Source organism: Agelaius phoeniceus, chromosome 9 (assembly GCF_051311805.1).
Source record: "Agelaius phoeniceus isolate bAgePho1 chromosome 9, bAgePho1.hap1, whole genome shotgun sequence".
In the NCBI taxonomy this organism is placed as follows: domain Eukaryota; kingdom Metazoa; phylum Chordata; class Aves; order Passeriformes; family Icteridae; genus Agelaius; species Agelaius phoeniceus.
Genome location: NC_135273.1, coordinates 16,295,802 through 16,322,370, shown reverse-complemented (window position 1 = coordinate 16,322,370; position 26,569 = coordinate 16,295,802). Strand labels below are relative to the sequence as shown.

The 26,569-nt window shown below is 36.4% G+C and overlaps 1 protein-coding gene across 4 annotated transcripts in view; it reads right to left on the bottom strand.

Moving 5' to 3' along the window:
• The window catches only part of PLCE1 (phospholipase C epsilon 1), a 140,019-nt gene that overhangs the window by 39,249 nt on the left and 74,201 nt on the right, over nucleotides 1–26,569 (bottom strand). For all 4 annotated transcript variants that reach the window (XM_077183064.1, XM_077183063.1, XM_077183065.1 and 1 more), the window contains 4 exons: nucleotides 12,565–12,881; nucleotides 3,199–3,344; nucleotides 1,173–1,431; nucleotides 278–486 (listed from right to left, as the gene is read on the bottom strand). In XM_077183064.1, the coding sequence (XP_077039179.1) occupies nucleotides 278–486; nucleotides 1,173–1,431; nucleotides 3,199–3,344; nucleotides 12,565–12,881 (931 nt within the window). The remainder of the gene's footprint in view (nucleotides 1–277; nucleotides 487–1,172; nucleotides 1,432–3,198; nucleotides 3,345–12,564; nucleotides 12,882–26,569) is intronic.

The following is a 26,569-nucleotide window of genomic DNA, read 5'->3' as shown; positions in this document are numbered from 1 at the left end:
ATTGTAACTGTGGATTTTTAAAGCTCTCTGTGTAAGACAAAAAGGATTTACCCTTATCATGAGAGGAAGTAATTACATCATGAGAGAAAATATAGCTATACAGAGAGTTTCCAAGCTGTTGAGTATCAGGAGAGAAAAGTTCTGAACTGGAAATGGATAAATACAAGGAAAAATGCTAAAGTTGCTATTATTTCAAAAGGCAAGCCTTGGTAAAAGAAAATCGAAGACTAAAACCATGACATATAGAAGTGGTGATAGTAAATAAAATGAGACCTACTGGTAGCGGTTTTTGTCCTTCAAGGAGTTTTTCCTTGAGCTGCTGCCTTCACTGACATTATCTTCACCCTCTTCAGACTCCAAACTGCGATTGCAGCTCCGAATTGTTTGAAAGATATTGTTTGTTGTTGATTCTTTTTCTGGATTGTTTAAACCATCTTGGCCTACTCGTTGTAGGAAATTATCTTGTCCACTGTAATCTGAAACAAACTATAGAGATATCGAAAAGATTAGTATAGCTACAAATAGAACCTTGTGTCATCTACTTCTCACTGTAGAAATTTTTACTATTAAGAACATTTAGTGCATATTTCCTAATTGCTTCCCATGGAATTTTGTACCTACTTGCAACACAAAACAGACCAAATAATTTCATAAATCAAATAAGACAAGTTAAAGTAACTCCTGGAAACTTAAAAAAAAGTCTCAGTCTTCAATGCTTCATCTAACAGGAACATTTTTCTTTTCAAACTACAATAATAGAACTCATAAGAATAGTTTTTTTCCATAGAGGAAAAGCTTGATCTGCTGAGCTTCTAAATTCTGTTTTTAAGAAACTGCAAACTTCCAATTCCCAGTGAATTAAGTGGAAGGTCAGAGTATTTAGCAGAAAATAATAACACATTTCAGGCTTTACATATTTACTTAATCCAAAGTATAAACAACATCCTTTTTTACTAATGCTGATTTCTCAGTAGTCTGATATTGAACTAGGTAGAAACAACCAAATCTAAATTGCTAAGGAACTATGGGAATTAAATTGATATCAATGTAACTGACCAGTCTAGTAACAGTCTGGTTTAGAAAACTTTAATTTCATGATGCCTGTGTGTAAGATTATATAAAATAAAGCACTGGCTAAGAACATAACATCTTAGAATATTTGTTTCATTTACCTCTAATGTTTCATCCTGGGAGTTATATCGTGGACAGAGTCTGATGAGGCTTGATGCTCCATCCAAAACTTCACAGAGCTCTTTTAAAAAGACACCACAGAAAGGAACAACTTTGCAGCCTGGAATATTGAGTGCCCGGTTGACCACTTTCCTGTATTCAGATGATGACTCATGTTGTGCCATAGCATCCTTCAGACTTCGCATGGTTTCAATATCAGACTGGTCCATAAACTGCCACATTTTTAAAACCTTTCTAGACCTATTGCAAGAAGGGATCACAAAATTTATTAAAAAAATTTCATCAACTTACCTTCAAGTCCAATACCTGCAGCATATATGTAATAGAGAAAATTATAATTGCTCAAAAATGAATGAATGAAATCAAAGCCATTATTTTTATAAAAATTCCCCTTTGAATTATCAAAGAACAAAACTAAAAATGAGAAACTAGCAGTATGATCTACTGGAGCAGTATTTTACATTTTAATAAAAGCCCAGCTGCTTAAAACATACCAGTAGGCTCTCTAACATTTTTATTGTGTCATTGCCTAAAATTTCTAAGGGCCCATAAAGAAATAAGAAAAGACTGGAAACAGCATAAAGATAAAGCAGAGTGTTTCTTACAAATTCCTTCAGCTATATTATGAACAATCCATAAAGTAAGCAAAAGTTGGAGTGTTTAAGTTAAATTTATTTTTTAAAATTTACATCGATTTCTTCCCCAATTTCCTCACAAATGATTTACTTTCACAGAAATAAGGAAGTCATGTTCAGTCTCTCAGGCACCAGTGCAGAGCTGTAGCTGAAAAGAAATTCTGCTTTCCAACAGAAATAGCTGCAAGGACTATGAGTACCCCTGGGAGTTCTTTTACCTTCTGAGCTGTATGTCTGTGTAATCACATGGCCTTTCTTCCCACCCCTGGCCTCAGACATACCAAAAGATCCAAAGATACCTCACAGTAGACTGCCCTTAACCCCACTTTCCATCCCTATCCTGAAATGCTGCTCATCAGCACTAACTCTCCTCTCCTTTCTCTCCTGCGCTGTGCAAATGCATTAGAGACAAAATTAAGCCCTTAATTGGCCTTGCATTTTCCCTCATAACTTACATGGCTTAGAGATGGTGGATTTATTCTGCTGAAATATACTCCCCATGCCTATGAGTGTCCCAAAAGAGCTTTATATACCAAAACCATAAACAAATAGCTCAGTGAGGTCCTTACTGAACCACAAAGAACAGCAATGCAAAACACTTTAGAGCTTTGTTACACAAACATATTATACAACGAGGGTCAAAGCCAAGAGATAGGAAACTTGATCTTAACTCTTCCCTGTTCAGAGGCATTTGCTGTCCTCTGAACTGCCAGTGCTAAGGCACTGCCTTCCTGCTCCCTGGCCCTACAGGAACCTGTCATTCCAGAGGAAAGCACACAATGAGCTCTCTCTGAGCCCCCACTCTCTCCTCCTTGAGATAATGCAGGTCCTTCTACATAAGACCATGACAGCATGAGATCCCAACATCAGTCTGTGTAAGTAAATCAGAGGAGTTAAACACAGATTTGGCTGTTTGGTCTTTTGAGGGTATTTTGTCATTTTCGGGTAATTTCTTTTTTACACTTAAGACTGATCCTTTTAGAGCATCACCATGATCATGCTTCACTTATATTCTGGAGACTCCAACCACAAGTTACATTAGTTATAGCTCATTAGATAAACCACAACTGCTTTCCCACCTTCTTTTTACATTTTTCAAAATTTCGGTTAAAAAAAGTTTTGCAATGCAACATATTCAACATGCACTAGGAAAACGGATGGAGTTCTCAGAGCATTTTGAGAAAAAAAGAAAGGGTTTAGCATGCTTCATTTTTCAAAAAGGGATTACTAGAAAGTCACAGCATGAGATGATGTGGCTTAGCCATGGATTTTTGTTTAGTTTTCATTGTTCTCCAGAGACATCTGCTTAACAGAGGCTGCAATGCAATCAATCACTGAAAAGCCATTAAAAAAAAAAAAGAGTTGCCAGTACCTTAGCCCTGCCAGGAATTCCATTACAGCATTGTAGTTGCCCATATTCCAGCAGCATTTTGCCACATGTACTAAGTATGAGAAGACTTCTCGTTTCTCCTCCATAGAACCTGCAGTCAGGATCAGCCAGGTAACCCAGGAGCTCACCTGGTACAACCAAACAGACAGTATGGTCAGCCAAAGCAACGACCCTTGGAGCACTCATGCATCCTTGACAGATAACATGGGTTTGTTTGGTTTCTTCCATCAGGAGGGTATCAGTCAAAATTCCACTTACAGGCTCATAGCCAAATCACATATGGATTGCAAACACAACCTACACAGTCACATTCACATGACAACAGTTAAATCATTAACTAGTCTAGAAAAACTTTTATTAAACAAAAAACTACTGCATCTTAATAGAAGATATTCTGAATCTGCATTGATGCCACAGAAGAAAATGGACAGCTTCAGCTAGAGCTGATTTCTAAAGCTGCTGGAGAGATCTGCAGTGTAATTTCTCATTAACATGGCTTATAGATCTCAGTCCCACGTAACCCTTGTCAACAATATGAACAGTGAAAGTTGATAAATTGGAATTTTTGGTTTTGGTTAATTTCATAAAACTAGCTGCATTTAATGCACAATTTTGCTAATTCCTATATGCACTGAACATTTCAGATATTTTGCATTATTTGTTTGCAAGATCACTAATCAAGTAAATAAAAAGAATTCCCATCTTTCAAAGTGTGCCCGTACTACCAACCTCTCTTTGGTAATTAATTAATGCTGGAATCAGAAATCAACTTAGTATATGATTCTGTTTGTATTTAAACAAATAAGAATCAAGCCTTCATTTTATCAGTGTGCAGATTTTCTTTCCAGTTTATGTTCCCACAATATCCATAAAAAGTAGCTATATTTCACATGGAAAACTAATTTAAACCAACTGTTTCTTTTTACAATATGACTCCCTGGAGGCTTGATTTTTGTCATTGTGTAAACACTTAGGAGGCAATAAATGTGATTTGTTTACTGACACTGTGTTCCATTCTTTGGTCCTGAAGAACTCAAGTGTTTACAGATAATACCAGTGTGAAGAGAGGCTTGTAAAAATTAGGAAAGGCTAGTTCACCCCTCAGGGGCCACAGACTTTTATTTTAAAAACCAAGCATGTGAAATAAAATGTAAATGCATTAGTACTAACAGGAAAATAACCCTCCTGAAAATATATAGGGTTTCTATTTATGCAAATCTATACAGACTCTGTGTTCCAAGCCACCTGCTCCTGAGGGAGGAAAATCAAAGACTACAAAAAAATCTAAGTTACTATTTAACCTGTCTGAGGGCAACATCAATCAAGAACAATAAATGAGAAATGTCCATATGAGAAGAAAAGTCATACACCCTATATAGAAAAAAAAATTTAGAAGTCACACTATTGGGACTGAATTCTTGAAGATTCATTCACTGGGGACATACTCGGGAGTGAGGACAGTGACTATGGGGATGCTGCAATAAGTTGTGTGCATCAGGGGCAGCACACTAAACACTGCAGCAACTCAGAATGAGATTCTGAATTCAGCTAAAATTTTATTTGGTGTATTTACTTAGTTACTCCTAAAATATAAAAACTCAATCGACCAAGAAGTGCATACCCAAAGAACATGAAGGTATGGAAAATACAAACCACCATAAACTGCATGGCACGGGGGTCAAATGAGGGCAAAACCAAAATAAAAGGTAATAAAACAAATCCATTAAAAAATCAGAAACTGTGAAACAGAACAATCAGATCTGTGGCACAGATTTGTTTTTGTATGCTGGAATAAAGTGACATATTATTTTTGGAGATTATTCTCATTTTCCAGAAATGGCTCTGTTAGGGAATGCAACTGCTAAACATGCAATCTCACAAAAAAATTAATATTTGTTTGCTATGCAATACCAAATGTGGTAATGACTTGATTAATATGGTTTTATAAGTTTGAAAGAATCATATAATTTTAAACAGATATGTTTTAATCTAAAGTAGTAAAGATGTAATGATCAGAGAAAACAGTATCAAAATTGAGAAAGAATGTTTAAATAGGCAACTGACTTCAGACTCTCCGTTAACAGGAAACCTTTAAACTAGAGCAGCCACTTGATGAAATTCTATTTAATAGAGAGTTTAAGACCGCTATAAACAGGATGATGAACTTTTACAATCTGTAAACACAAACAAAAAACTATAAAGGGCAGCATGGGTGAGCCTTTGCTGACTTGAGATACTGTATATCATGTAAGAGCAAAAGAAGGGTACAAAAGGCACCATGAAGTTCACGTTCACTCCTCCTGTAGGACAACAACAGAGGAGTAGAAAACATTTTAAAAAATCTTTCACTAAACAAGAAAATAAAGTGTCTGAATCTTTTCATTCTAAAATAGAATAGGCAAAGGCAGATATAACAGATTGGGCAGAATCAGGGGACAGAAGTGAGCATCTAAGACACAAACCACTCCTGAGAAATAATGAACATGACTGCTTTAGAAATGTTGGTATTTTAATTTTTCCTGGAACAGATGGCATTCAAGCAATAACAAACTTATCAAATTTTCATTTAAATGGGAGTTCAGAAGTGGGTTTCCTCAGGTGCTGTCCATGTACAGCTGAGCTAGATGCACCTCACACAAAAGCAGAGAACTCTATAGGTACTTATTTTTTGGTGGCTGTGGAATTCACCTGGAAGCTGAATTCAGAATCCTACTTTGGCAAGCTATTAGCATAGATGGTATTTTGATGTGGCACAATTACCCTGTCACTAAATCCATGGGTTTCTAGTGGGGGAAGAGAGCAAAAGGAAGCTCCATCCTGGCAAGCTCCGACTCCTGGACACTCCAGCCAAGTGGATACAGAACAGCACCTCCTCTTGCAGCATTTCTTTCTTGGTTGGCTTGCAGAGCCACGTCCCCAGCAGCAGCACAGCCGAGGAACACCTGACCTCAGGATGCAGCACCATCAGCTGCCTTGGTACCAAGCTGCCATGACATCAGCACGAGAGCTTCAGGGCTCAGGCAGTGCCTGAGCACACACAGCACATCCCAGCCAAAGAGTGCACAGGAGTAGCCTTGCCAAGGAGATCAAACTGCATTGCAAGTATTTGTCAGAAAGAGCAGTAAAGCTTTTTGGACTAAGTTTTTGTGTTGGACAGCACTTTAACATCAGATCATGATCTACGTTTCAACACAGTAATCATTATTTCCTTAGTTTACTTTTTTTTTCACACTTGACTTACATAGTTCTGTTTATGTAAGTCATTTTAAGCTCCCTTCAGAACAGAAATCATCACAGCAAACCTATAATTAGATTTCCGCTGCACTGCTGATGAGTCTGAAAAGCCTGAGAAAATGTATCCTGGCTCTGTTACGGTAACCCACATGACGGCAAGACACAAGAACAGTAATGAATTAACACACCATCCATTTAAACAAGTAGATAATAACATCAATCTTTTCATTCAGATGGATACAAATGAGTGTCATCCAGGATTACTGGACACTAATATTAAGTACTAAACAAGCAAAATTGAATAGATGTTTGCTTAAGATTTAAATATTTTCTGATGCCCTAATAGAAGCACTAACAACATTGAGCCAGATAAAGTTCAGATACATAGAAAGTAGTCTCATTTGCAAGGTTAGGAGATATAGGAATCTCCTTCAAATCTGAATCTGAGCACACAGGACCTGTACCCAATGTCCTGGCAATGCCACCTATACTGAGCAATATGTACTACAATTTGTAGTACAAAAAGATCAAAAAAAGTTTCAGGTTTTCTGAAATTATCTTTTTATATAAAATCTCTACTATTTTAACTGCACCAAAATCTGTGGCATTCAATAACTAATTTAACTATTTTTTAGGCTTACCTTACTTCGATCAAAGACTTCAAGTAAATTCAGGTTAGCTATTGCTAATGCACTTGAGAAAGGCATATTTTTACTAGTGTTATTATTATTTTTTACTTTTAAACGTGGGAAATAGATATCAGTCACTAAAAATGTAAAATGGGCCTATGTTTTTGATTACCTAATTATTGGACTACCCCTGATTTCAAGACAAATCTATATGCAGGCAAATATCTACCAATTTGTCAGGGCCAGGATATAGCTTATTACTGAGGGTCAGCTGCTTTTACTAATAAAACATGAAGGACATGAAAGAGACACTCCTGATGGAACTTGATCCTCAAGTTATGGTGCATGACCTTAAATCCCTGTACAAGTGAAACCTACAGGACTGTTTATCATTCACTCTATGGGAACCTCGCTCCATGTAGCACACAGGAAGGAACAGCATTTAATGCATGTTGAATTACTAACTGTATCCCTAAATCTGTCATGGATTTTCTTCAATCATTCTCTTATTTCAGTCTTCTAATACTCAAAATTTAGATTATTCATATATATATATATATATATATATATATATATATATATATATATATATAAATGCTTTACTATCCTCTATATACCTCCTAGAGAATGCATTATGTGATTTTTTTTAATGGGAATTAACTTATTTTTTATATTTTATGAGAATGCAAATGTAGTGGTGCTTTGAGGGAGGAAATTATTAACAATTTCCAGTTGCAATGTGCAGTGTTTTATCATCTGTAGTGTTTTACATTTGTTTCACCAACGCTTCAGTTTGTAAAACTTTTACAGCAATTCCCAAGCTACATACTTCAGTGGCTGATGCTACACGGAAGAAATGATGTCTTCTATATTTATATTACATTTTTAGGAACTTCATAATACTTGAGAGATGCAGCTTTCAGGGGTTTTTTATTACCAAACGCAGCTGCCTGCCTGAAGTTTAGCAATTACTGTTGCTAGCAAGTAAAACAAATTCTTCTGGTTTGCCACTAGGTAAGATTACAGTACATACCTTCCTTAACTCCTACCATAAATTAGCCATGGATATCTTTCTATAACAAATTGTAGCTGATTTAAATACTGCCTAAACTGGAGCAAGAAAGAAAGAAACTTTAATACTGACAAAATCAAGTATGTATATGAAAAATCTCTGCATACAAAACAAGAAGATGATTTTTAAGGTATCCAAAGGATAAACATGGCAACCTATAACCCATTTAACCAAGTCAATCTGGTCTTAGTAATTTTGTTTGATAAAAATCAAGACATTTGAGGAAAATCTGAAGAACATGAATAATAATCTTCATCAGATATCATATGGTAATCATGGGAAGAGGGAAAAATATTACTTTGTTTAAAAGCAGAATTCTTAGTGTATCAGGATAGTCCAATTTCTCCCTTTAAAAACAATAATTAAAAAACACTAGCAGTATGCAGCATTAGCACTAATAGCTGCCTGAAGTGAGTTCCTCTGCACTGCTAACTGTGCACACACCTGTCAGCGCATATTGATGAATATCTGTGTATATATTTATACAGAGCTCTGTGTATAAAACAGAACTGGAATTTTTTACATGAGTTTCACTGAGGTTAAATTATGAATTTTTTTTGGCTCTTGGTATAATATGCAAGATAATTTTCAGATGCATTTTTAATATCTGAATATTTTAAATTGCATAGCTTATTAATAGATGTTTTACTCAACACACTTGTGTGAAATTATATAACATTACAGAGAACATTTACCATTTTAAATCTGACTAAAAACTATTCCAAACAAGGACTGGAAAGAGTTTGATATTTGTACAAACACAATCTTTTAAAAAGCATTATGCAAACCCATTTAGGCATCGCAAAAAATGCTGAACTAAGAGACAGACGGCAATATTTATTTACATTCCATTATTTCAGTAAAATGATATGTCTCTGTTTTGCTAGTGAGGTTTAAATTTGTATTTTGAATGAAAAATGAAAAAACCTTACAAAATTTAACCATTAAAAATAAAACTATCATCACTAAGTATCCTAAGTAACCATATTTTAATTAACTTTATTGATTTTAAGAATGGCTTAGTGAGTGATGAACCCACTCCAGTAGCAGGGCTATACTAACACTGTTCAAACTTCTTCACCTTTTTAGCTTATTTTTTGGCAACCATATCTTTCCAAAAAAATCACCTTATGCATTTGACTTCTGATTTTGCATTTTCAGTTCAGCAGTGGGACTAACTTCAGTCAGCCGCCTGTCTTCCAATCTGATGCAACTTTCAATTTAAGAACCCAGAACTGCTCTGTTCACATATGTCAGCATGGAAAATTAAATGTTTCAGTTTGTTTAAAGTTTTACTGGCTTTCTTTTACTTGAAGCTTCAGCCAGAAACATCAAGTTACAAGGGACTCTTTTCATGTTTATATAAAGCAATGATTGAAATGATTTTAAATGTTTACATACACATGAATGTTTACAGCATGTGCATTGTGCTTGTGTCTCTGTGGTCACTTTGCTGGTAACAGGCAGAAGAATGGTTGGGAGTCAGTCATAAAGGTGCAAGAGCCTGGGGGGGTAAAGGGACAGAAAAAGAAACAGAATCCCAGGAAGACTGTGCCATATGACACTGAGGAAAGAGCACATGTCACTCCATGTAAAGAAGCAGGGTGAAGTCACGTCATACAAGAATCGGAGAAATGAACTGAATCAAGAAGAGAGGCACAGCAGGCAACAAGGAGAGATGACAAAAATGTATGTGCCAGTTGTTACGGTCCTAAAACACACTGAGGTACCATTTTCCTAACTTCCCAGCTGCCAGGGCTCTGCTAACTCTGCAGAATCTCAATGGTTTCTTCCTACAGTTTTACATCCTTGAAAATTAAACTTCTTATAGCCAAAGCTCCATCGGAGCAGAAAAATACATTACTACCACTATGGAGTGCACAGTCTTAGAAACTTAGAGCCAATAGTTTTGTAAAGGTAGATGTAACTGTATTTCACTCTAATCCTCCCGCTAGCCACTAATTCAGAATCAGCTTTTAATTACATTTAGTAACAGGAAAGAATATCTGCCTTTACTTTGGTCTAGAGCCTTGCTCTGACAGGACTCTAAGATCAATTGGATATTATTAGCAGCAAATGAAGTAGGAGCTGTGTCTCACCGGTGAGTACGTGTTGTGCCCAAGGCTCCACTATTATGCAATTCCATTTTTAATCAAACCCTAAAGACTACAGGCTTTATTTATAGTTGATGATACTGTATGCATGTAGTCCAAAATCTTCAGGATTGACTGTCATTTTACACAAGTTTTATGGAGTGTTTCTCCTTAATAGGTATTGTCTGAAAAAAATACTAAAAAGTATACTGCTTCATGAAAAATTCTCTAAACAATATAATTATTATTTAACAGAAAAATGACATGGAATTGTTTTTCCCCATCATGTATCAGAAGCCTGTCATCCTAAAAGTAATTTTGGCTCCCACATTATAAATACACTTCAGTATTTCTATAGGGAATGCCAAAAAAATCAGCAAGTGCTCACTGAGTTTTGCCAACAAAATCATGACTCTTTGTACAAGAATTTTCTTTCCATTTATAAACAAAGACACTTTGAGAGTTCACGCTCATGATTGGCTATGGCAACTGATATACTCCACTGTAAGATAAAGTATATAGCAAATCAGTGATTTATGACAAGCAGTAAATATTTTACAGTAACTCCATTTAAACACATAACATCTATGTTTTTAAAAATGTATTCCCAATTATACTTCAAATAATCTATTGCACTAAATACCAAAGAATCTGTGCACTGAATATTTGGGAATTAATTCAAATGATATAAAAACTATCCTGTACAATTACCAAACAAGGAACGCCAGACAACAAAAACTGGAAAGTCAAAAACCTCCAAGATTCAAAGCTAATGCTGACTATCTTATCAAAAGGCAACTTTAATGCTAAAATTGTCATTGATATGGAACAGACTCGGTCATTTCTGACAAGACTTCTTCAGGACCTACTTGCTTTTCAATCCTGTGACCCTTCAATGTCAGAACACAATCCTGGTCAGTCTGATTTGTACAGCTGATGGCCACATGTCCTCAGTGCACTGCCCTGGCACTGTGCCTCACCAGGCTGCACACAGCTTGGCCAGTGCACCTCATCTCCCCTGGCCTCAGCCCCATGAGAAGCCCCCCAGGAGGGAGGGCCCCAGCAGGGTCGGCACCGACAATCCTCTCCAGCCACACCAGCCACAGCATCTTCTGTAGTCTGTTCCAATAGAGTACTGCTACTGCAGCTAATTAAAACCATTTTAGGCTCTGTTTAAAGACTGAGTATTGTAGTTGCAACTTTTATGTATGTTCTCATAATTGAATGAGGTGAGAGAAGCCAATATATTTACCCTATTATAGTTGCTAAATCTCAGTAATACACAAGAAGGAACACTTTGAAACATGCTAAATATTCACTCCCTGATTCTTCTTTGCCCAGCACACAGGAAGTTCTCTGGGGGTCAATACACATTCTTCTACATTTACTTAATTTTATGCTTTTTTTTTACTACTTGCTTAGTAGCAAAAAAATTTTCTACTTGCATAGTAGTAAAAAAATTTTCATCTCACCCCCTATAAGAATGTAGTGGATAGCAAACTAAAAAAGCATTAAGTCAACTTTATCTTCATTTTATTCCACTTCTACAGTTCTAGAAACTGCTAACATCACACATAGTTCACCCCCCTCTCCCCCCAAAAAAGAACGAACTGTTCCATGTTTCTGCAGCTAAACCAGGAGTTTTTATTTAGGTGGTTTGATTTTTGATTTGGGTTGGGGTTTTGGGTGGATTTTTTTAACCATTTTCCCAATTCTTAATCAGTTTTCTATTAAACTCGTCAGAAGACCACCTTTCTGACAACAAAATAAAATCTTACTAAAGAACTCAACATTTGGCTTGTGAAAATGTCATGCCAAGTGACACTTCTTTGTATGACAATGCTTAAGATACACACAGTGGTTAAATAAATAGTGCAGACTAGTGTAGTTATACTACAGAAAACACAGAAAACTCTATAATACTTCTGTGCTGACTCCTAATATCATGCTTAGTCTACAAGAATCCGAAACAAATAAATAGAACTCCAGCACCTAAACAAACTAATGAATTGACTGAAACTTTAACCCATACTGTCAGTATAAATACCAAGAATTAGAAGTCTGTAATTTTTTCTTCATGTTCACTTTACAATGTGCAAGAAAAAGGTAGGCAACTGTTTCCCAACCTCACTGAGCAAATTGATCACATAGCTCCTATTAAATTCAATGCAAGTTATTTAGCTAAATAACTGGTCATCTTAATTTACATTTTAAAAAGTTGCTGTTACAGCTAAATTTGGCTCGGAGAGATAAAGGAAATAACAAACACATACATCAGGTAATAACCCTTACAAAAAGCAATTTAAAAGTTTTGTTTTACCTCATTAAACCTTGTCACAAGATCTTCTACAGCATTATGTTCTCCATTAGGAGAAGAAAGAATAGTAGCAGATATGGATGCCTTAATAGATGGCAGCTTGCTTTGACACTCAGCACTGCCCAAATCCCTGGTCAGGAAGCAGAGGTAGTCGATGGGTAAGACTTTGCGGTAGAGCTCCTGCTCCTGCTCGGTCAGGATGCTGGCAACCTCCTCTGGGAACTGGATGAGGTGCTGCAGCTCGATCAGCTCCCTGCTGATACCGGCCACGCTGGAGGGAAGCACGCTGGAGCCAGACATGGATGTACACGCTTGGCGTTCTACAGCAAAACAAAGGAAAAATTCATTAGGCTTTGCCTTTAACTCTTGGACCGTGCTGTGCGAAAGCGAGACAACATGGTGTTTTGGTTTTGTTAAACTGTTCATTCATTTACTCAGCAATACACTATATTCTAAGTACTTTCCTTCTATTTAAACAATCTTCTTTTACATGTTTTTTTTTTATATCTGGTGTTGGCTAGATAGAGGGCAGCTAGAGTTAGTAGATTGTAAAGCCACCTGCCAAAACACGCCTGCTTCCAGAAACATCGAAATACCTTCTTCCAGCACCCGTGGCCTTATCACAGCCTCAAATAAAGGGCTCATCTGGCAGAGTGTGCCTCTGCTTTGCCCCCATGTAACAGCCACAGTACAAAGCAATTTGAGGGCTTGACTGGGGCACTGAGACCCAATTCCCACAAGAAATAATGTATAATGATAATTGAAAACCCATGTGGGTCAGCATTTTTCTTCATAATCCACTTGCTATAAGATAAATTGTATCTGAGCTTGCTGCATTGTGAAACCAAATGTCCAAGGCTACAAAATATTTTTCATTCCTCTCAGAAAATGCATATATATTTGGGAGCATGAATGTTTTATCCTTAATACAAAACATTCATGGTAGTTTTATAATATCCCAGCAGTGATATCTCTTGAAAAATAAAACTTTTCCTAAGAAGGAAGAAGGCAAGCTTTCTAAGATCATGTGGGAAGCATGAAACATCAACACAATGATTCCAAAATACTGAGTGAATCTTCTTACTAGATAAGTTTAGAATGGGTTCTCTGAAAAATATTTCAATAATTACTTAAATGTAAAAACATTCATAGCCATATATTACATACTATTCATCATTCTCAGAAAAAGGAGTTTATTTTTTTGCATTGCTTCATGAAATATCTTCAGATTTTTTCCACACATAATGGGATTACACCCTAGAACTATCTCTTACCCAGTATTTTTAATATATTTATAAGCTCTCAAGTGATAAAGAGTGCAATTTGTTTCTCTAAGAAAGAAAACAAGTTCATAATGACTGATTAAAATTCAGTCCCTTATAATAAACATAAAATATGCTACATGAGTTTTCCACTCTAAGGCATTTGTGCAAACTATTATTAATCAGAGGGAAGTTAAGAAGACAGAAAATTGGCTTTTCTTAATATAGTCTACTGAAAATCAAATGATAAATTGCAATAGCCCTAAATAAAGTCTTTGGGCTAACAGAACCTATTGAGAAATGTTCAAATAGGAAGAAACTTCTGAAAGAACAAATTGTTTCTGTGTACACTAGCAAGAAAAAAAGTAATGGGATTAATTTGCAACAAGCAGTAGCTTGGTTATACAGAGGGAAACATGTGTAACTTCAGTGATAATGAAGAAGTGCTGCACAGTATCTGCATATACTGAGAAATCTCTGTCATTGAAACACCTTAAGCAAAGATTGAGGGGGAAAAGCCAGTTAAGAACACCACTGATGTGTCACTGCTGGTTTGGGCAACAGGTGGAGTGCAGTGAGCTTCTGGGCTCCCTTTCAGTCGTCTTTGCTTCAATTCTACATGAGACTTCAGTCCTGTTTCCTGCCTCAACCTGCACAGAACTGTTCTGAGAGGTTTTGTAATAAAAAGCACTAAAAGCTCATGTGCACTGTTCTTGACTTTGCAGCAGAATACAATCTTATGCCTAAATAAATACAATGCAAAATATAATGTTCATTTTATATTAGAAGGATTATGTATTTACTTATGGTTTACATATATGGACTGAACTGTCACTGTCACAACCAGCATTATCTCAGGAAGAAGATAATATGGAAGGTGTGACACAAACACCCACCAACACCTATTTGCTCCCTAGAAGTCACAATGCCTCACTGACTCCATGTGCATGCAAGCCCTTCCCACACAAGGCAGAGAAAGTACAGCCTGCACCAGCCTCCCCTGTATCTCACCATTGAAATGGAGGGTGTTTGGTTGTGTCTAGATTGAACATTTGTTTTACATCACAAATGGACTTCTGAAGTGAATCTCCCAAGTATCTTCACTTACTGTGCTTTAGTTTAGTCTTAGTGCAAAAAAATTGATTCTTTTCAGACAAAACTGCACCAGAAGATGCACTCCCAGAAGGCAACTAACACATCCCAACTGGTGAAAAGCTGTAGCTGTCAGAAACATCCAGTCTCTGGAACAAGCACCAAGGTCAGGAAAGGACAGGCAGCTCAGATGATGGCTTGGCTGCAGGTGATCACCACAGGAAACAGACAGCAATACTATGGACAGTGCAATGCCACAGCCATACTTTGCAAAACCAACATTATTTGGTAAGTACAGCTGTAAACACCTTATAGCTATCAATATGGCAGGGAAGGAAGATATAACTCTATAAGGAGTGCCTAGTGACGGATGAAAGAGAGAAAACATAAGAGCAAAGATGAGCTGTTCGGCATCGCAGTGCTCGCCAATGAGGTTTAAAGGGGCGCTCTTAGCAATTCACCTTCTCCATCATTGTACCAACTACACCATGCACAAAGACCTCAAAATCTGGCAAAATTTGACACTGAATTTGCAATAGGGTAGAGCACTGATCATGATCTTTTGCACATTACCTTGCCTAAGTATAATCACCCTTCAGGCTCCACTTAGCACAACCTCTCACATCTAAGAACAAGGCTCAACACCACAAAGTGACCACAGCTAAGGCTTGCTCCAAAGCATATCTCTATACTGCCAGAAACCATCAAGAATAAGAATCTCATTAGAACTGGATTTCACTACACTGACTGCCCATTGATCAAATCCAGCAGAAAGCTAGTGGATGGATTTTGAATGCCTTTAATCAAACTGCCTTTAATGGAACTATCATCTTTCATAATGAAATCTTCACAACCCAGCTTCACTTTAACAAAAAAATGAAGCTGTCAAAAAGAAAATCTTTTCATGGAAGCGAAGCCAAGATGACTCAAGAGCAGCCACCAGTATTGCTGGATTTCAAAGAAGATTGAAAATAAATAAAACACTTCCTGATTCAAAACACTGAATTTCAAACTAGCATTTCTCAATTCTTCATTAAACTGGAAGAACTTTATGTAAATTCTCTCTGTAATTTGAGAGCACATGGAACAGGCTGCTGCAGCAAAAATGCAGCTGATATCCAAGGAGAGGAACAGAGGCTAAACAGAAATCTGAAGGCACACAGCTCATGGCTAAAGTATGGCTATAAATACTGAAGAAGTAGAAGTAACTTATTTAAGTAAGTAGAATAACTTATTTCTGTTGATTTTTTTCTACACCTATAAATATGTAATTCTTCCATAATTCACATCTTTTGCAAGTCTTGGTTGTTGGCATAATTTACCTCTCCAGATTCAGATATCTTATCTTTCGTCATTTCAGTCTTTTGTGTTTTATCACAGAAAATCCAGGATCCTTATTCTCAACTTCACCACCTTCCATGATTTACACTCTGCATGAAAGTCTACTTTCTGACTCTTTGCCTGTATTAAGCTAGTTTTTCCCCTGGACTATTTTTTCATCTGTTTCTGTGTGTGTGCTTCAGACTTCCACCATTTTTTACTCCAGGAACAGATCTGCTTCTGCTATAAAACTCCTTAACCAGGCTCATAAGTAAGTCCTCCAGCTTTGTGTTGTCAGTTTGTGTTCTTCAGGAAACAGATAGTATCTTTCTGCACTTCAAAGAATGGCCAGGTCCTTAGAGTAACTTGCAGAATGGAACTGCTTTCAGACCCAAATCACAGTAGCTTTTTTCACAGTTAAGGCAAGATACGATCCTCACTAAAATTAGCTGCTGCAGTAAATGATACTGGTTTTTGTGTTCTACCACATCAAGTTAATGCTAAAAATACTACAAGAAAATAAGGACCCAGACTACTCATTTCTGAGTTGCCTAAAGCTGAAATAGATAGCTTTGCTTATCCTGCTGATAAACAGCTGAAGCAGATAATCTTTAACACAGCAAGTATTGCTTTTATTACTCAAAACAAGATAACCTCTGCTTAGCTTTAACAAAGGACTCCTGGACTGACTTAGTCATCGCTGATACCAGTGGGAACAAAGAGGGCTCTTCTCCTCTAACAAAAGAATTATCTTTTTAAGAATGGGAGAAAAATACAGAGTGCCAGGGAAAAGTCACTGCATTTTTTAAATGAATGCCATCTAAAAAGAGTAAGCCGGCCTAGAATATGAAAATCTACTTTCAACAAAGTTTGATTAACTGAAATATTCAATAACTGGATTTCTGTCTTAGTTTTATTTCTAGGTCCTTTTCTTTCTACACTTACTTTCATTTAAAAAAAAAAAAAGTATTCCATCTCTACATTCAAAAAACAGTTTTAAAGCAGTAAAGTGAAAATTACAGTACCTAAGAACATGCTCACTCTCTAGAAGGCTACTGGCAAAGATCTTGTGATTATGACAAGCTGTGATCGAGAGCAAAAGATGAATTTCAATAGCTGTAAGAATAAAAGTAATTACTCAACCTATTATAATATCTTTTAACTTAGACAGTTTTTTGATAATAGACTTTGCTTCTATGACATTATACTAATCTAACTGAAAGTATAGAAAAATCTTAAGAGGATTCTTTTTCTCTGCTAATATTAAAATGTGTGCAATAAATGGATTCTAATAGAGGCCTTTTTAGTAAGCTATGCTACAGATATCCTCCAAACTGTTCATATGCTTTAAGAGAATATATGGATTATGTGTACAGTGAGAAAATAAATACTGACCACAGTAAAAATTTAAGAAATAGCCACAGATGAACAGCTGTCAATATAGAAAATGTAGAACTGTTCTGTTCAAAAAAGAGGAAAAATACAATAAAAGCTCCCCAAGCTGAAGACACCTAAGCACTATAAAGCAGTTTAATTGAACACCAGCTTCCAGTACAGATCAGCACAACTGGGATAACATTGTTTTGCTGTCCCTTGGATGCAATATATCTCAATACCGTAATAACCAAACCAACAAGCTTTTGTTAATTTCCTGTTTGTCTTCTATCTAATTAAAAATATCTCTCTCTCCCTTAATGAACATGAATTCACCATTATCAATTCTGACTGCAAACAACTCACTCCAGTATTAAAGAGCCTGATATTTAACTTACTGGGAAGCTTGACACAGAACGGGATCAAATTGAAGTTCGATTTCACTGTAGAAACCACTGAAATCAATAGATCCACTTTGTCTTCAAATTTCCTTATGAGTCAAGTAATCAAATGAGAAGACACTCAGGTTCTCTGTCCATATACCTAAATCTAGCAATATGGGCTACCTCTTAAAACTGCCTATCAGCACACATTGGAAATTATTATTAGCAGGGGAGCATTGATCTACAGGGTACTTGCACTAAATAAAACTGGAGTTCTTTAGGACCTAAGCATCAGCAAGCAGAAGACAGAGATAACCTGAGGAAAAGAAGATGAGCTACAGTCTGTAGAATTTTTTTTTTTTTTTTTTTTTTTTAGACCAAGTAGGATTACTGATACACTCTGAGGGCACAGGATCCTTTTCAGGTTTGGAATAGAAACAGCAAATTTCACAGCTAGTTCAAGAATGCCTGCTTTGAGTTTAATTCAGGCATAGTAATAGCAAGACATTGGAGGAGGTGATCTCTTGGGGAGCAGCAGCAAGTCACCACATTGGGCCAGATGAAAAAACCAATAGGTTCTATAGTACAAAGAGAAAAGGAAAAAGAGAGAAATCACATGTAGAAAAGAATTTTGCTGGGAATAGAACACCCTGAAACTATAACACACAGATATTTCTACTGAGGCTGAGATTTTATTGCTGAACAGATTTATGAAACTTCTGGAGAGGATTTTTTTTAAAAGGCAACTAGCATGTTGAAGTATAACTGAATTAAATGACATTATATACCACAAAATCCTGACTCATGAACTGACTGAATAGTGGAATTAAGCAAAAAGAAAGATATGGAGTGATTGTAACAACAGTCACTCCTAAAATCACTTCTTGCTTTAGGAACTGGCAAAGAGTTCCGTTTTGAAAACCAGACTCTGGACACACTTTTAAAATTTTGCAATTATAGAATCAATCACATGAAATCCCAGGGGAAAAAAACATGAAAGTACTGTACTGTTAAGAGATACAACCTGCCTATATAATTTCTGTCTTGAAACAAATTTAAGTTGTCTAAAAAATGATATAATTATTAAGACAGTTCAGATGCACATGCATGGGAAAGAATTTTTTTTTCTTTAACTACAAAAGTTGGGTAAACATTTTCACAGGGTAAAACCTACGTACAACAAAACATTCATTTAGATTGTAAAGTTGATTTAAAGATGATCAGCATTAAGTATTTATTAATATGTTAACCTTGAGTTAACAACTACATAGCAGTCCTTACATTTTTCAGAAGTTCCTACCCATTAAGTATGAGCTTGAAAAACTATTTAAACCCTGCTTATGGCTGGATTAGAAGATCCTGGTTCTAAACTAGATTTACTGATATTAGCTCAGTTGGCTGGAGCATGTGCTAATAACAATAAAGCCATGTGCTCTATCCTGTATGGGTCATTCACTTAAGAGATGGACTCAATGATCCTTCTGGGTCCCTTCCAACTCAGAATATCCTGTGAAATCTCTGTGAAATACGAGCACTGACATCATACATGAAACGAATTCAAAGAATCACCATGATTTCACCACACCTGAACTGCCATGCCTGCCTCCCATCATCCCTAGTGTACAGCTACACTGCCGTGTGTAATTACAGCCACGCTGCTGCTCAGATTTCTGGAATTGCATCCAAGGGCTTTTACCACTCCACTAGCCTGAGTCATTCATGGAAATATTTTGCAGTGTACAGGAGAACTTGGCTGCTTGTCTCTGAATTACCATATATTATCAACACATTTAATCAACCATTTCCTCTCTGTATGCAGGTTGGTTGGTACTGACCGACAAAAACAATCAGACTTGTCCATAATACATACTGGATTTTCTTCTGGCAGTAAATTCCCAAGAAAAAAGATGCAACGAGTTGCAGTGTGACATTAATTTTGATTTGGCAAAATCAGAAGATCTCAGGACAAAACTCATCCAATTTGATGCTGATTTTCCAATTCCTTTCCATTTTCAGGGCAGCTAGCAAAGAGCTGAGACTGCATCCTCATGGAGAAAAGTACAACTAGCAATGGCTGCAGAATATCTGCATAAGAATCAATGTGGTTTTTGTGTGTTAACCCCAGCCAGTAAACATTTCTTCTGCACCTGAAATAACAGGCTTTGAAGGCAGTGCCTGTAACAAACAACCCTGAGGCTAACAGGGTAGCAAATGGATACTTCAACTACAAAGGGCACCCTGTGTTACACAGGGTTTGCTGAACATAGACATACTTATAGGTATTATGGAGAGATGAATCAGCAGTGCTGCCAGAAGTCTGAAGAGATCCACCATGTACATGTTTAGTCAGAAAGCAGCTTTATTGCTTCCAGTCTACATGTATGGCAATGGGCCACCTATGTATGGCAATGGGCCACCTGAGACCTGCTATTTTAGGGGACCTTCACCTACTGCTGTAACTCATGAAACTGTATCCTCATTTCAGAACACCTGCCAGAAGAAGGTTTAATTATAATTTGGTAGATAGACTGTGAATGTCTGGATGACTGGTTGAAAATTAGCTCTCAAAAGCTGTTGGATACCAACATGCCATCTTGCTGTGGCATGCTGCAGCACGCACTGTGCAAGACCGGACACAAGATTTCATTGCTTCAGAGGCAACTATCACCAAGAAGGCTGGATGATGGGATTCTGGGCTATAATGATTGATCTTCTAAATATACACCTTTATACCACAGTGTAACAGATATGTGAAAAGGCTGGAAAGAGCTTATTATGACACCACCACACTTGCTGCTCAAGTGGTTTTGGGTTTTTCATTTTTTTCCTGAAATGTAATCCCATCTAATGAATCCCCTCCTCTGCAAAACTCCTGAATGATTTCAGAAATATTCCACTTTCACATACATTTCATAAATCTTTCTCCTAAAGGCTGCCACAGTGGTAGACTAACAGGATTTTGACTTGAGCAACACACACCAGCAGGAGGGTTCTCTGTGCAGCATCTGTATTCAAGACCTTTTAAGATCTGGATATAAATACAGCATAGCATATGGAATGTTAAGTTCAAATGCTAAACAAATGTACATGTAAATTACCAGATAAATTCCAGCCCATAAGAACAAAATCGTCAAAAGGGAGGATTTATGAGTTTACTTTGGAAGAAAAGAACATTATAGAAAAAGAACACATAATTCTCAATGCAAAATGAACTCGTTACTGCTTGAGTCAAAGCAGAACTCAAGGTTTGACCTCACCTCCCAAAATAATACAAAGCTTGTCCAAAATCAAAGCAGGAGCTGCTGTTCAAAATTAAATTAAAATGCATACAACTTTCAGTTAATGCTGCAATGGAGAAATATCCAGTGATTAGACAGAGTGCAAGCATCTCAAGTCAGGTTCCAATATTTGAGTATTTCAATCAAGACAGTAAAAATTAATCTTGCTTCTATTTTTTCCATTTATGTAATGCAAAAGCTTTTCAATTTTAAGAATTAAAGAACTCTGTTATAATCAGTGAGTATGGGAGAAAATGCAAACAAAAATGTAGTTTGAGAATATATATACACACACCTATGGAAAAGAAGGATGTTCTACAGATGTATGTACAGTTAGGTACCCATTAAAGCAAGGGTTTATGATACTGATTTTCTACATTTTCTTTTTTGTTGTTGTTTTAGGAACTTTTTAATTTTAAAAGACTACAAACTGTAGCAGCAAAACATAGCATTCATAATGTAAATACCTGTAAAACTGCAACAGCCATTTTCAATGCCTCAGCCTTGAGGCATTTCTTTCTAGTCTGAGTGCACTGGACTTTGACATTAACAATCCCTGCATTTAATTAATGATCTGTTGAAGTTTGCACCTTGCTGCGCAACTTCATAAACTACCATAAGCACAAATTAAAACTCATTTCTGGCCTTAGGATCCTCAGAAATACATTTTGTAAAAAGCATCATCTTCTGTACTTTGGTCTTATCATGAAGACCAGATTACATGCTGCAGTGACCCTTCAAGGATAGGTGGGAAAGAGCAATGATCTGCTCCCACCTGGTCCAGTTTTACAAATTCTGCACATGAACGCCCAAGTTCAAGCAACTATTCAAATGAAAACTGTTTCAATTTGGAAAACAATCATTAAATATAGTCTTTCAAGGTAAAAATAATAAGAATGTTTCCTATGGCTTCAGTGTCATACCAAGTGAAGCACACACCAAAACTGCCATTGGTGTTAGAGACACAAGATGAACACTAGATGCCAATCTGAGAACTTGATTTTAATCATGTCAAAGAATAACATGAGAATTAAGTAAGATATGATAAGTGTACAACGCTTACAACTAATTTTTCTTGCCTTTTGAATCTTCAAAGGAAAGACAATCCAGTGCATGAGACACGCTACCAGATTTTCCACATAGACCAAAGGGCAGGCAAATCTGCTGCATAAGGTGTTTGGGTTATTATTCTTACTGATTATTGGGACAAAATTAATCCAAGCCACATCCAGTAAAAACAACACTTCATTAGATGTTCCCGATTTAAGCCCTGAAGCTTAGCAGAGAAAGAATTTGAAAAGAATGGAATACACTTGAAAAATGCTTAATCAGTTCAGAGTTTTCATCATTCTGGCCTGCTTTCAGTATTTCCCTAAACAGAATCTGTTCCTAACATGAGTTTATTTTGAGACCTGTCCTCTCTGTAACTACGAAAATGGATAGAGAATAAAACCGCTAACAGCAGATACTTTCGATTGTGCACCTGGGTACAAAATGTCTTTGTATGATCTGTTACGGAAACTTTTTAACTTATTTGATATTACGCTTGGAATAATATAAATTCAACCTCTACATAACTGAAGCTCCTACAAAATCTACTCCTTCACCACTTAGTTTTGGTGATGATTCAATTATTGTGTGCTCTGAATTTTCTCTGATAATGAGAACATTTTGTGAATAGGACAGCACAGTCACATTTATTGTAGCAGCTATAATTTAATTTGATACCCAAGATTTTTAGATTTCTAACAAAAACAAAATCCAGGAAATATACCTGTATTCATCAAAAACGTACACATAGAAATTCCCTAAGACACATCAGAGAAAACTGCTTGATTTATTAAGGCATTAGTCAAAAACTTAGTAATGGAACTCCACAAAACTATTGTGATAAGTTTTGTATCAGCAGTGTACAGCAGGAAAAACCTAGTAAGAACAAAACACTTCACACACTTTAACACACTTCTCAAAGTGCTGTTAAAGACAGTACCATAATTTATAAAGATACTTTAAAAAGAGTTAATAAGAACAGTGAGTTCTATGCTGCTAAAAAGAAATACTGCAGTAATTCTACCTCCTAGTTCAAAATTCACGATGTAGAGGAAAATATGAAAATATTCTCTTGCACAAGGATAAATGAGTGAACCAAGGACACTAATTGAAAAAGATGCCAAAAATAGAGAAAAATTATGAACTGGAAATAAATTGATGGATTACATAACAGGGTGAAGGGCAAAGCTAATACTCATAATTCACAACCATTCAGCACTCGGACTTCATTATTAAAGAAATGGCTTAAAAGTATTTTAAGACATACTAAAAGAGTATTCACTGAAACTGGTCAAAAAGAGAGGGAGATGTTTAAGATGTGAAAATGAGTATGTCATTAACTGATGATGGCCCAGTCAGTAACCTGCAGCCACTGGGAACGCTGTGCAGCAAATCCACGGCTCTTCTTGCACGTCCTGCAGAGCACTGTCAGGGGGGTCAGGTACCTCCACTCTACCCCAACACAGCCAGAGCTCTGCTACTCCTCCTTTGGTGTCTGCCTACAAAATATCATTTGGTCTGTGTCCTGTTTACACTGCACAGAAACACAGAGGTAGAATCACAGCTGATGCCCTTGCCGTAATCCTTATGTGTATTCTTGGGTAAAAACAATCTCCTAAGTTTTAGTTTAAAAGAATTAAGGCTAGCTACTGCAGTAGGACTAGATGATCTGTAGGTCCCTTCCAACTGAACTATTTTGGACTACTGTATTCTACATATTATTTATATTTTTTCCTTGTGGTTGGAATTAAAAGTGAACTATCTTCAAAGCTAATATTAATAGCCATTTCTGAGAAATACAGTTTTATGGGCTAAGTATCCTGGGTTGAGCGCTCTCAGGACAAAAGGTATGTTACTTTACAGATAATTTAAAGGAAGGAAAAACAACATGCAGACAACATGCATGTCCATGCAGGCAAAACACAGATGGCTTTCCTGATACATATTTATTATTTATTTTAGTGTGGATTAGTTTATCTTCTTTTTCTCCTTCCCCAGACACAGTCTTTGCTCAAGCTCATTGGTGAGTATGTATTGTAAATGTACAGTATGTCAAATTGGCATTTTTCCTGTAGGGTTAAAATACAACTGAGGAAGCCGGCCTGAAAAAAATGAAAGTTTGTAACCACAGAGGAATAAAGTAAAATTATTGCCATACTGTTGACTTTTTTTTTTTTTAAGAAGGGAAGTAATTCAGCTCTTTTCTTCTGTAAACTACTTCCTCTTGTAATTCAGGAAGAGTAAAACTAATCTCTCTACCTAGAATAATAACAATCCTCTTAGTCTCACATTTTTTCCTTATTTGCAATTTCAATGTAAGTTTCCAGTGTAGTACAATACCTGTTTGGCAAAGTCCAATTACCATTACTAAATTTACTGAGTGAAGAAAAAGATTCTGTAATGAGTTTACAGAATTAAATGAAAGAAGCTATTCCTTACTCTAGAATGCAATTTCCAAAGTTTTAAAAGGTAATTTGGAAAGGTATCTTTCAATGCAAACACCTAATGATGCCAAATACCAGAAAATTTTCAAAAGGGTTGTAACAGCCTGCATCCTTAACAAGCTGATTTTTCTCATGAGGAAGCTGATGGGAAGCTAAGGAAAATTCATACACTATTTTTAGAAGGGATTAACATGAATTTACAACTTCCCATCATAGTAAGTCACGTTCATGATGTCATGTAAGTATTATATCATGCCAGTTATTCTTTTAAGAAAGTATTGCTACTAGCCAGCTATTCTTAGCAAGGTTTCTGGAATCACAAAGGCTGTGGCAGAAGCACAACTCAAAGGATGCTGAGAGGCATTTTCTCGGAAAAAGAGAAATACACAGCAAAACTCAGGTCAATATAATCAAAGTCCTTTCACAGACATACAGAACACATCAAATGCACAGTCACATACTCTCAGTGGACCAATGGCACCATGGGCTACCTCACCACTTCAGACAGAGCCATGAGCACTGTGCAGTACAGACATGGCCAGGCGAGCTACCAGGGGAAATGCTGATATGCTTAATAAAACTCTGAAGTCCAAGAAAAGTTCTGTAGTACTGAGATAGCAAAAATATTATTTAGCTTAATGAAAAAAACCTCATCACAATAACAAGAATTGCCAAAAAGTCAGAGCTTCAAAGATTTTGATTCTTCCTTTCATATGTTTTTAAATTACAGAGTGGAGCAGCCTGTGTGATTTAGCCTTAGAACTGAAATCTGCTCTACGACACAGGAGTTTAAGCCAGAGAGGGATTAGTGGAATACAGCAGACAGCAGAGAACAGGGTAGGCACATGTCTCAAAGTCAGAAGAAGTAAAACAATAGACTACACAAAGCATTAAATCAACCTTAACTTCATAACAGAGATCTTAACAGTCTCAACATCTATGACTTGCCTCAATATTACTTCTTCCTACCTCTAATATAAATGCTCTAAGTACTTTTTTATCCTTGCAAGCTTTTCTACAACTTCACTAGTAAATTGATATAGTTCTGCTTAGACTAAACCCTGCTATAAGCAACTATATAAGCAACTATTTTCTGTAATTGTCTTTGTTTAGTTTATGTCATTTGGGCATCATGAGGTAAATTAAAAAAGATACATTTATAGAAGATTGTGTTCAAGCAAACAGAATATATAGCCCTATGCATTATACTGCTGAAACTAGCTATCTTGTAAAAAAATGGAAGTATTTATTACATTTGGCTTTCACCGGATTAATACACTTGCTACATAAAAGCTGTTCTAAACAGTCACAAGACTCCTTAATGAATTGTGTCTTTGTCATTAAGCTTTAGCAGATTATACTAGAAAGGGTGTTTGCAGTCCTTTCTTAACAGGGAACTTTCAAAGCCAGTGATTTTACCATCTGAAAACAAACTCAAAACTAGTACCTTCCCCATATTTTAAGAAATCTCCCTTAACCTGAAGACTTCAAATGCAATTAATTCCTTTTGTAAAAGTACATAGCAAAAATTAACACTCCTCCTCCTTCCTTGTGGTGCTACTGTTACCTATATTGCAGGTAAGGTTTTAAATAGGGTTAGGGTCAACCATGTCAATGATATTGTTTATATAGCAAGAAAATAAAAAAACTGGAAAAATAAAGCACATCTGTCTTTAAGACCAGCACAGTCCCTTCCAACCCAAATTATTCCAGGACTGTTACAGGGCAGTTAACCATTTTACCTTACAAACCTGACTTTAACAGAAAAGCAAGTAGTCAGGTTAGTGTACACATTATAGATCTAC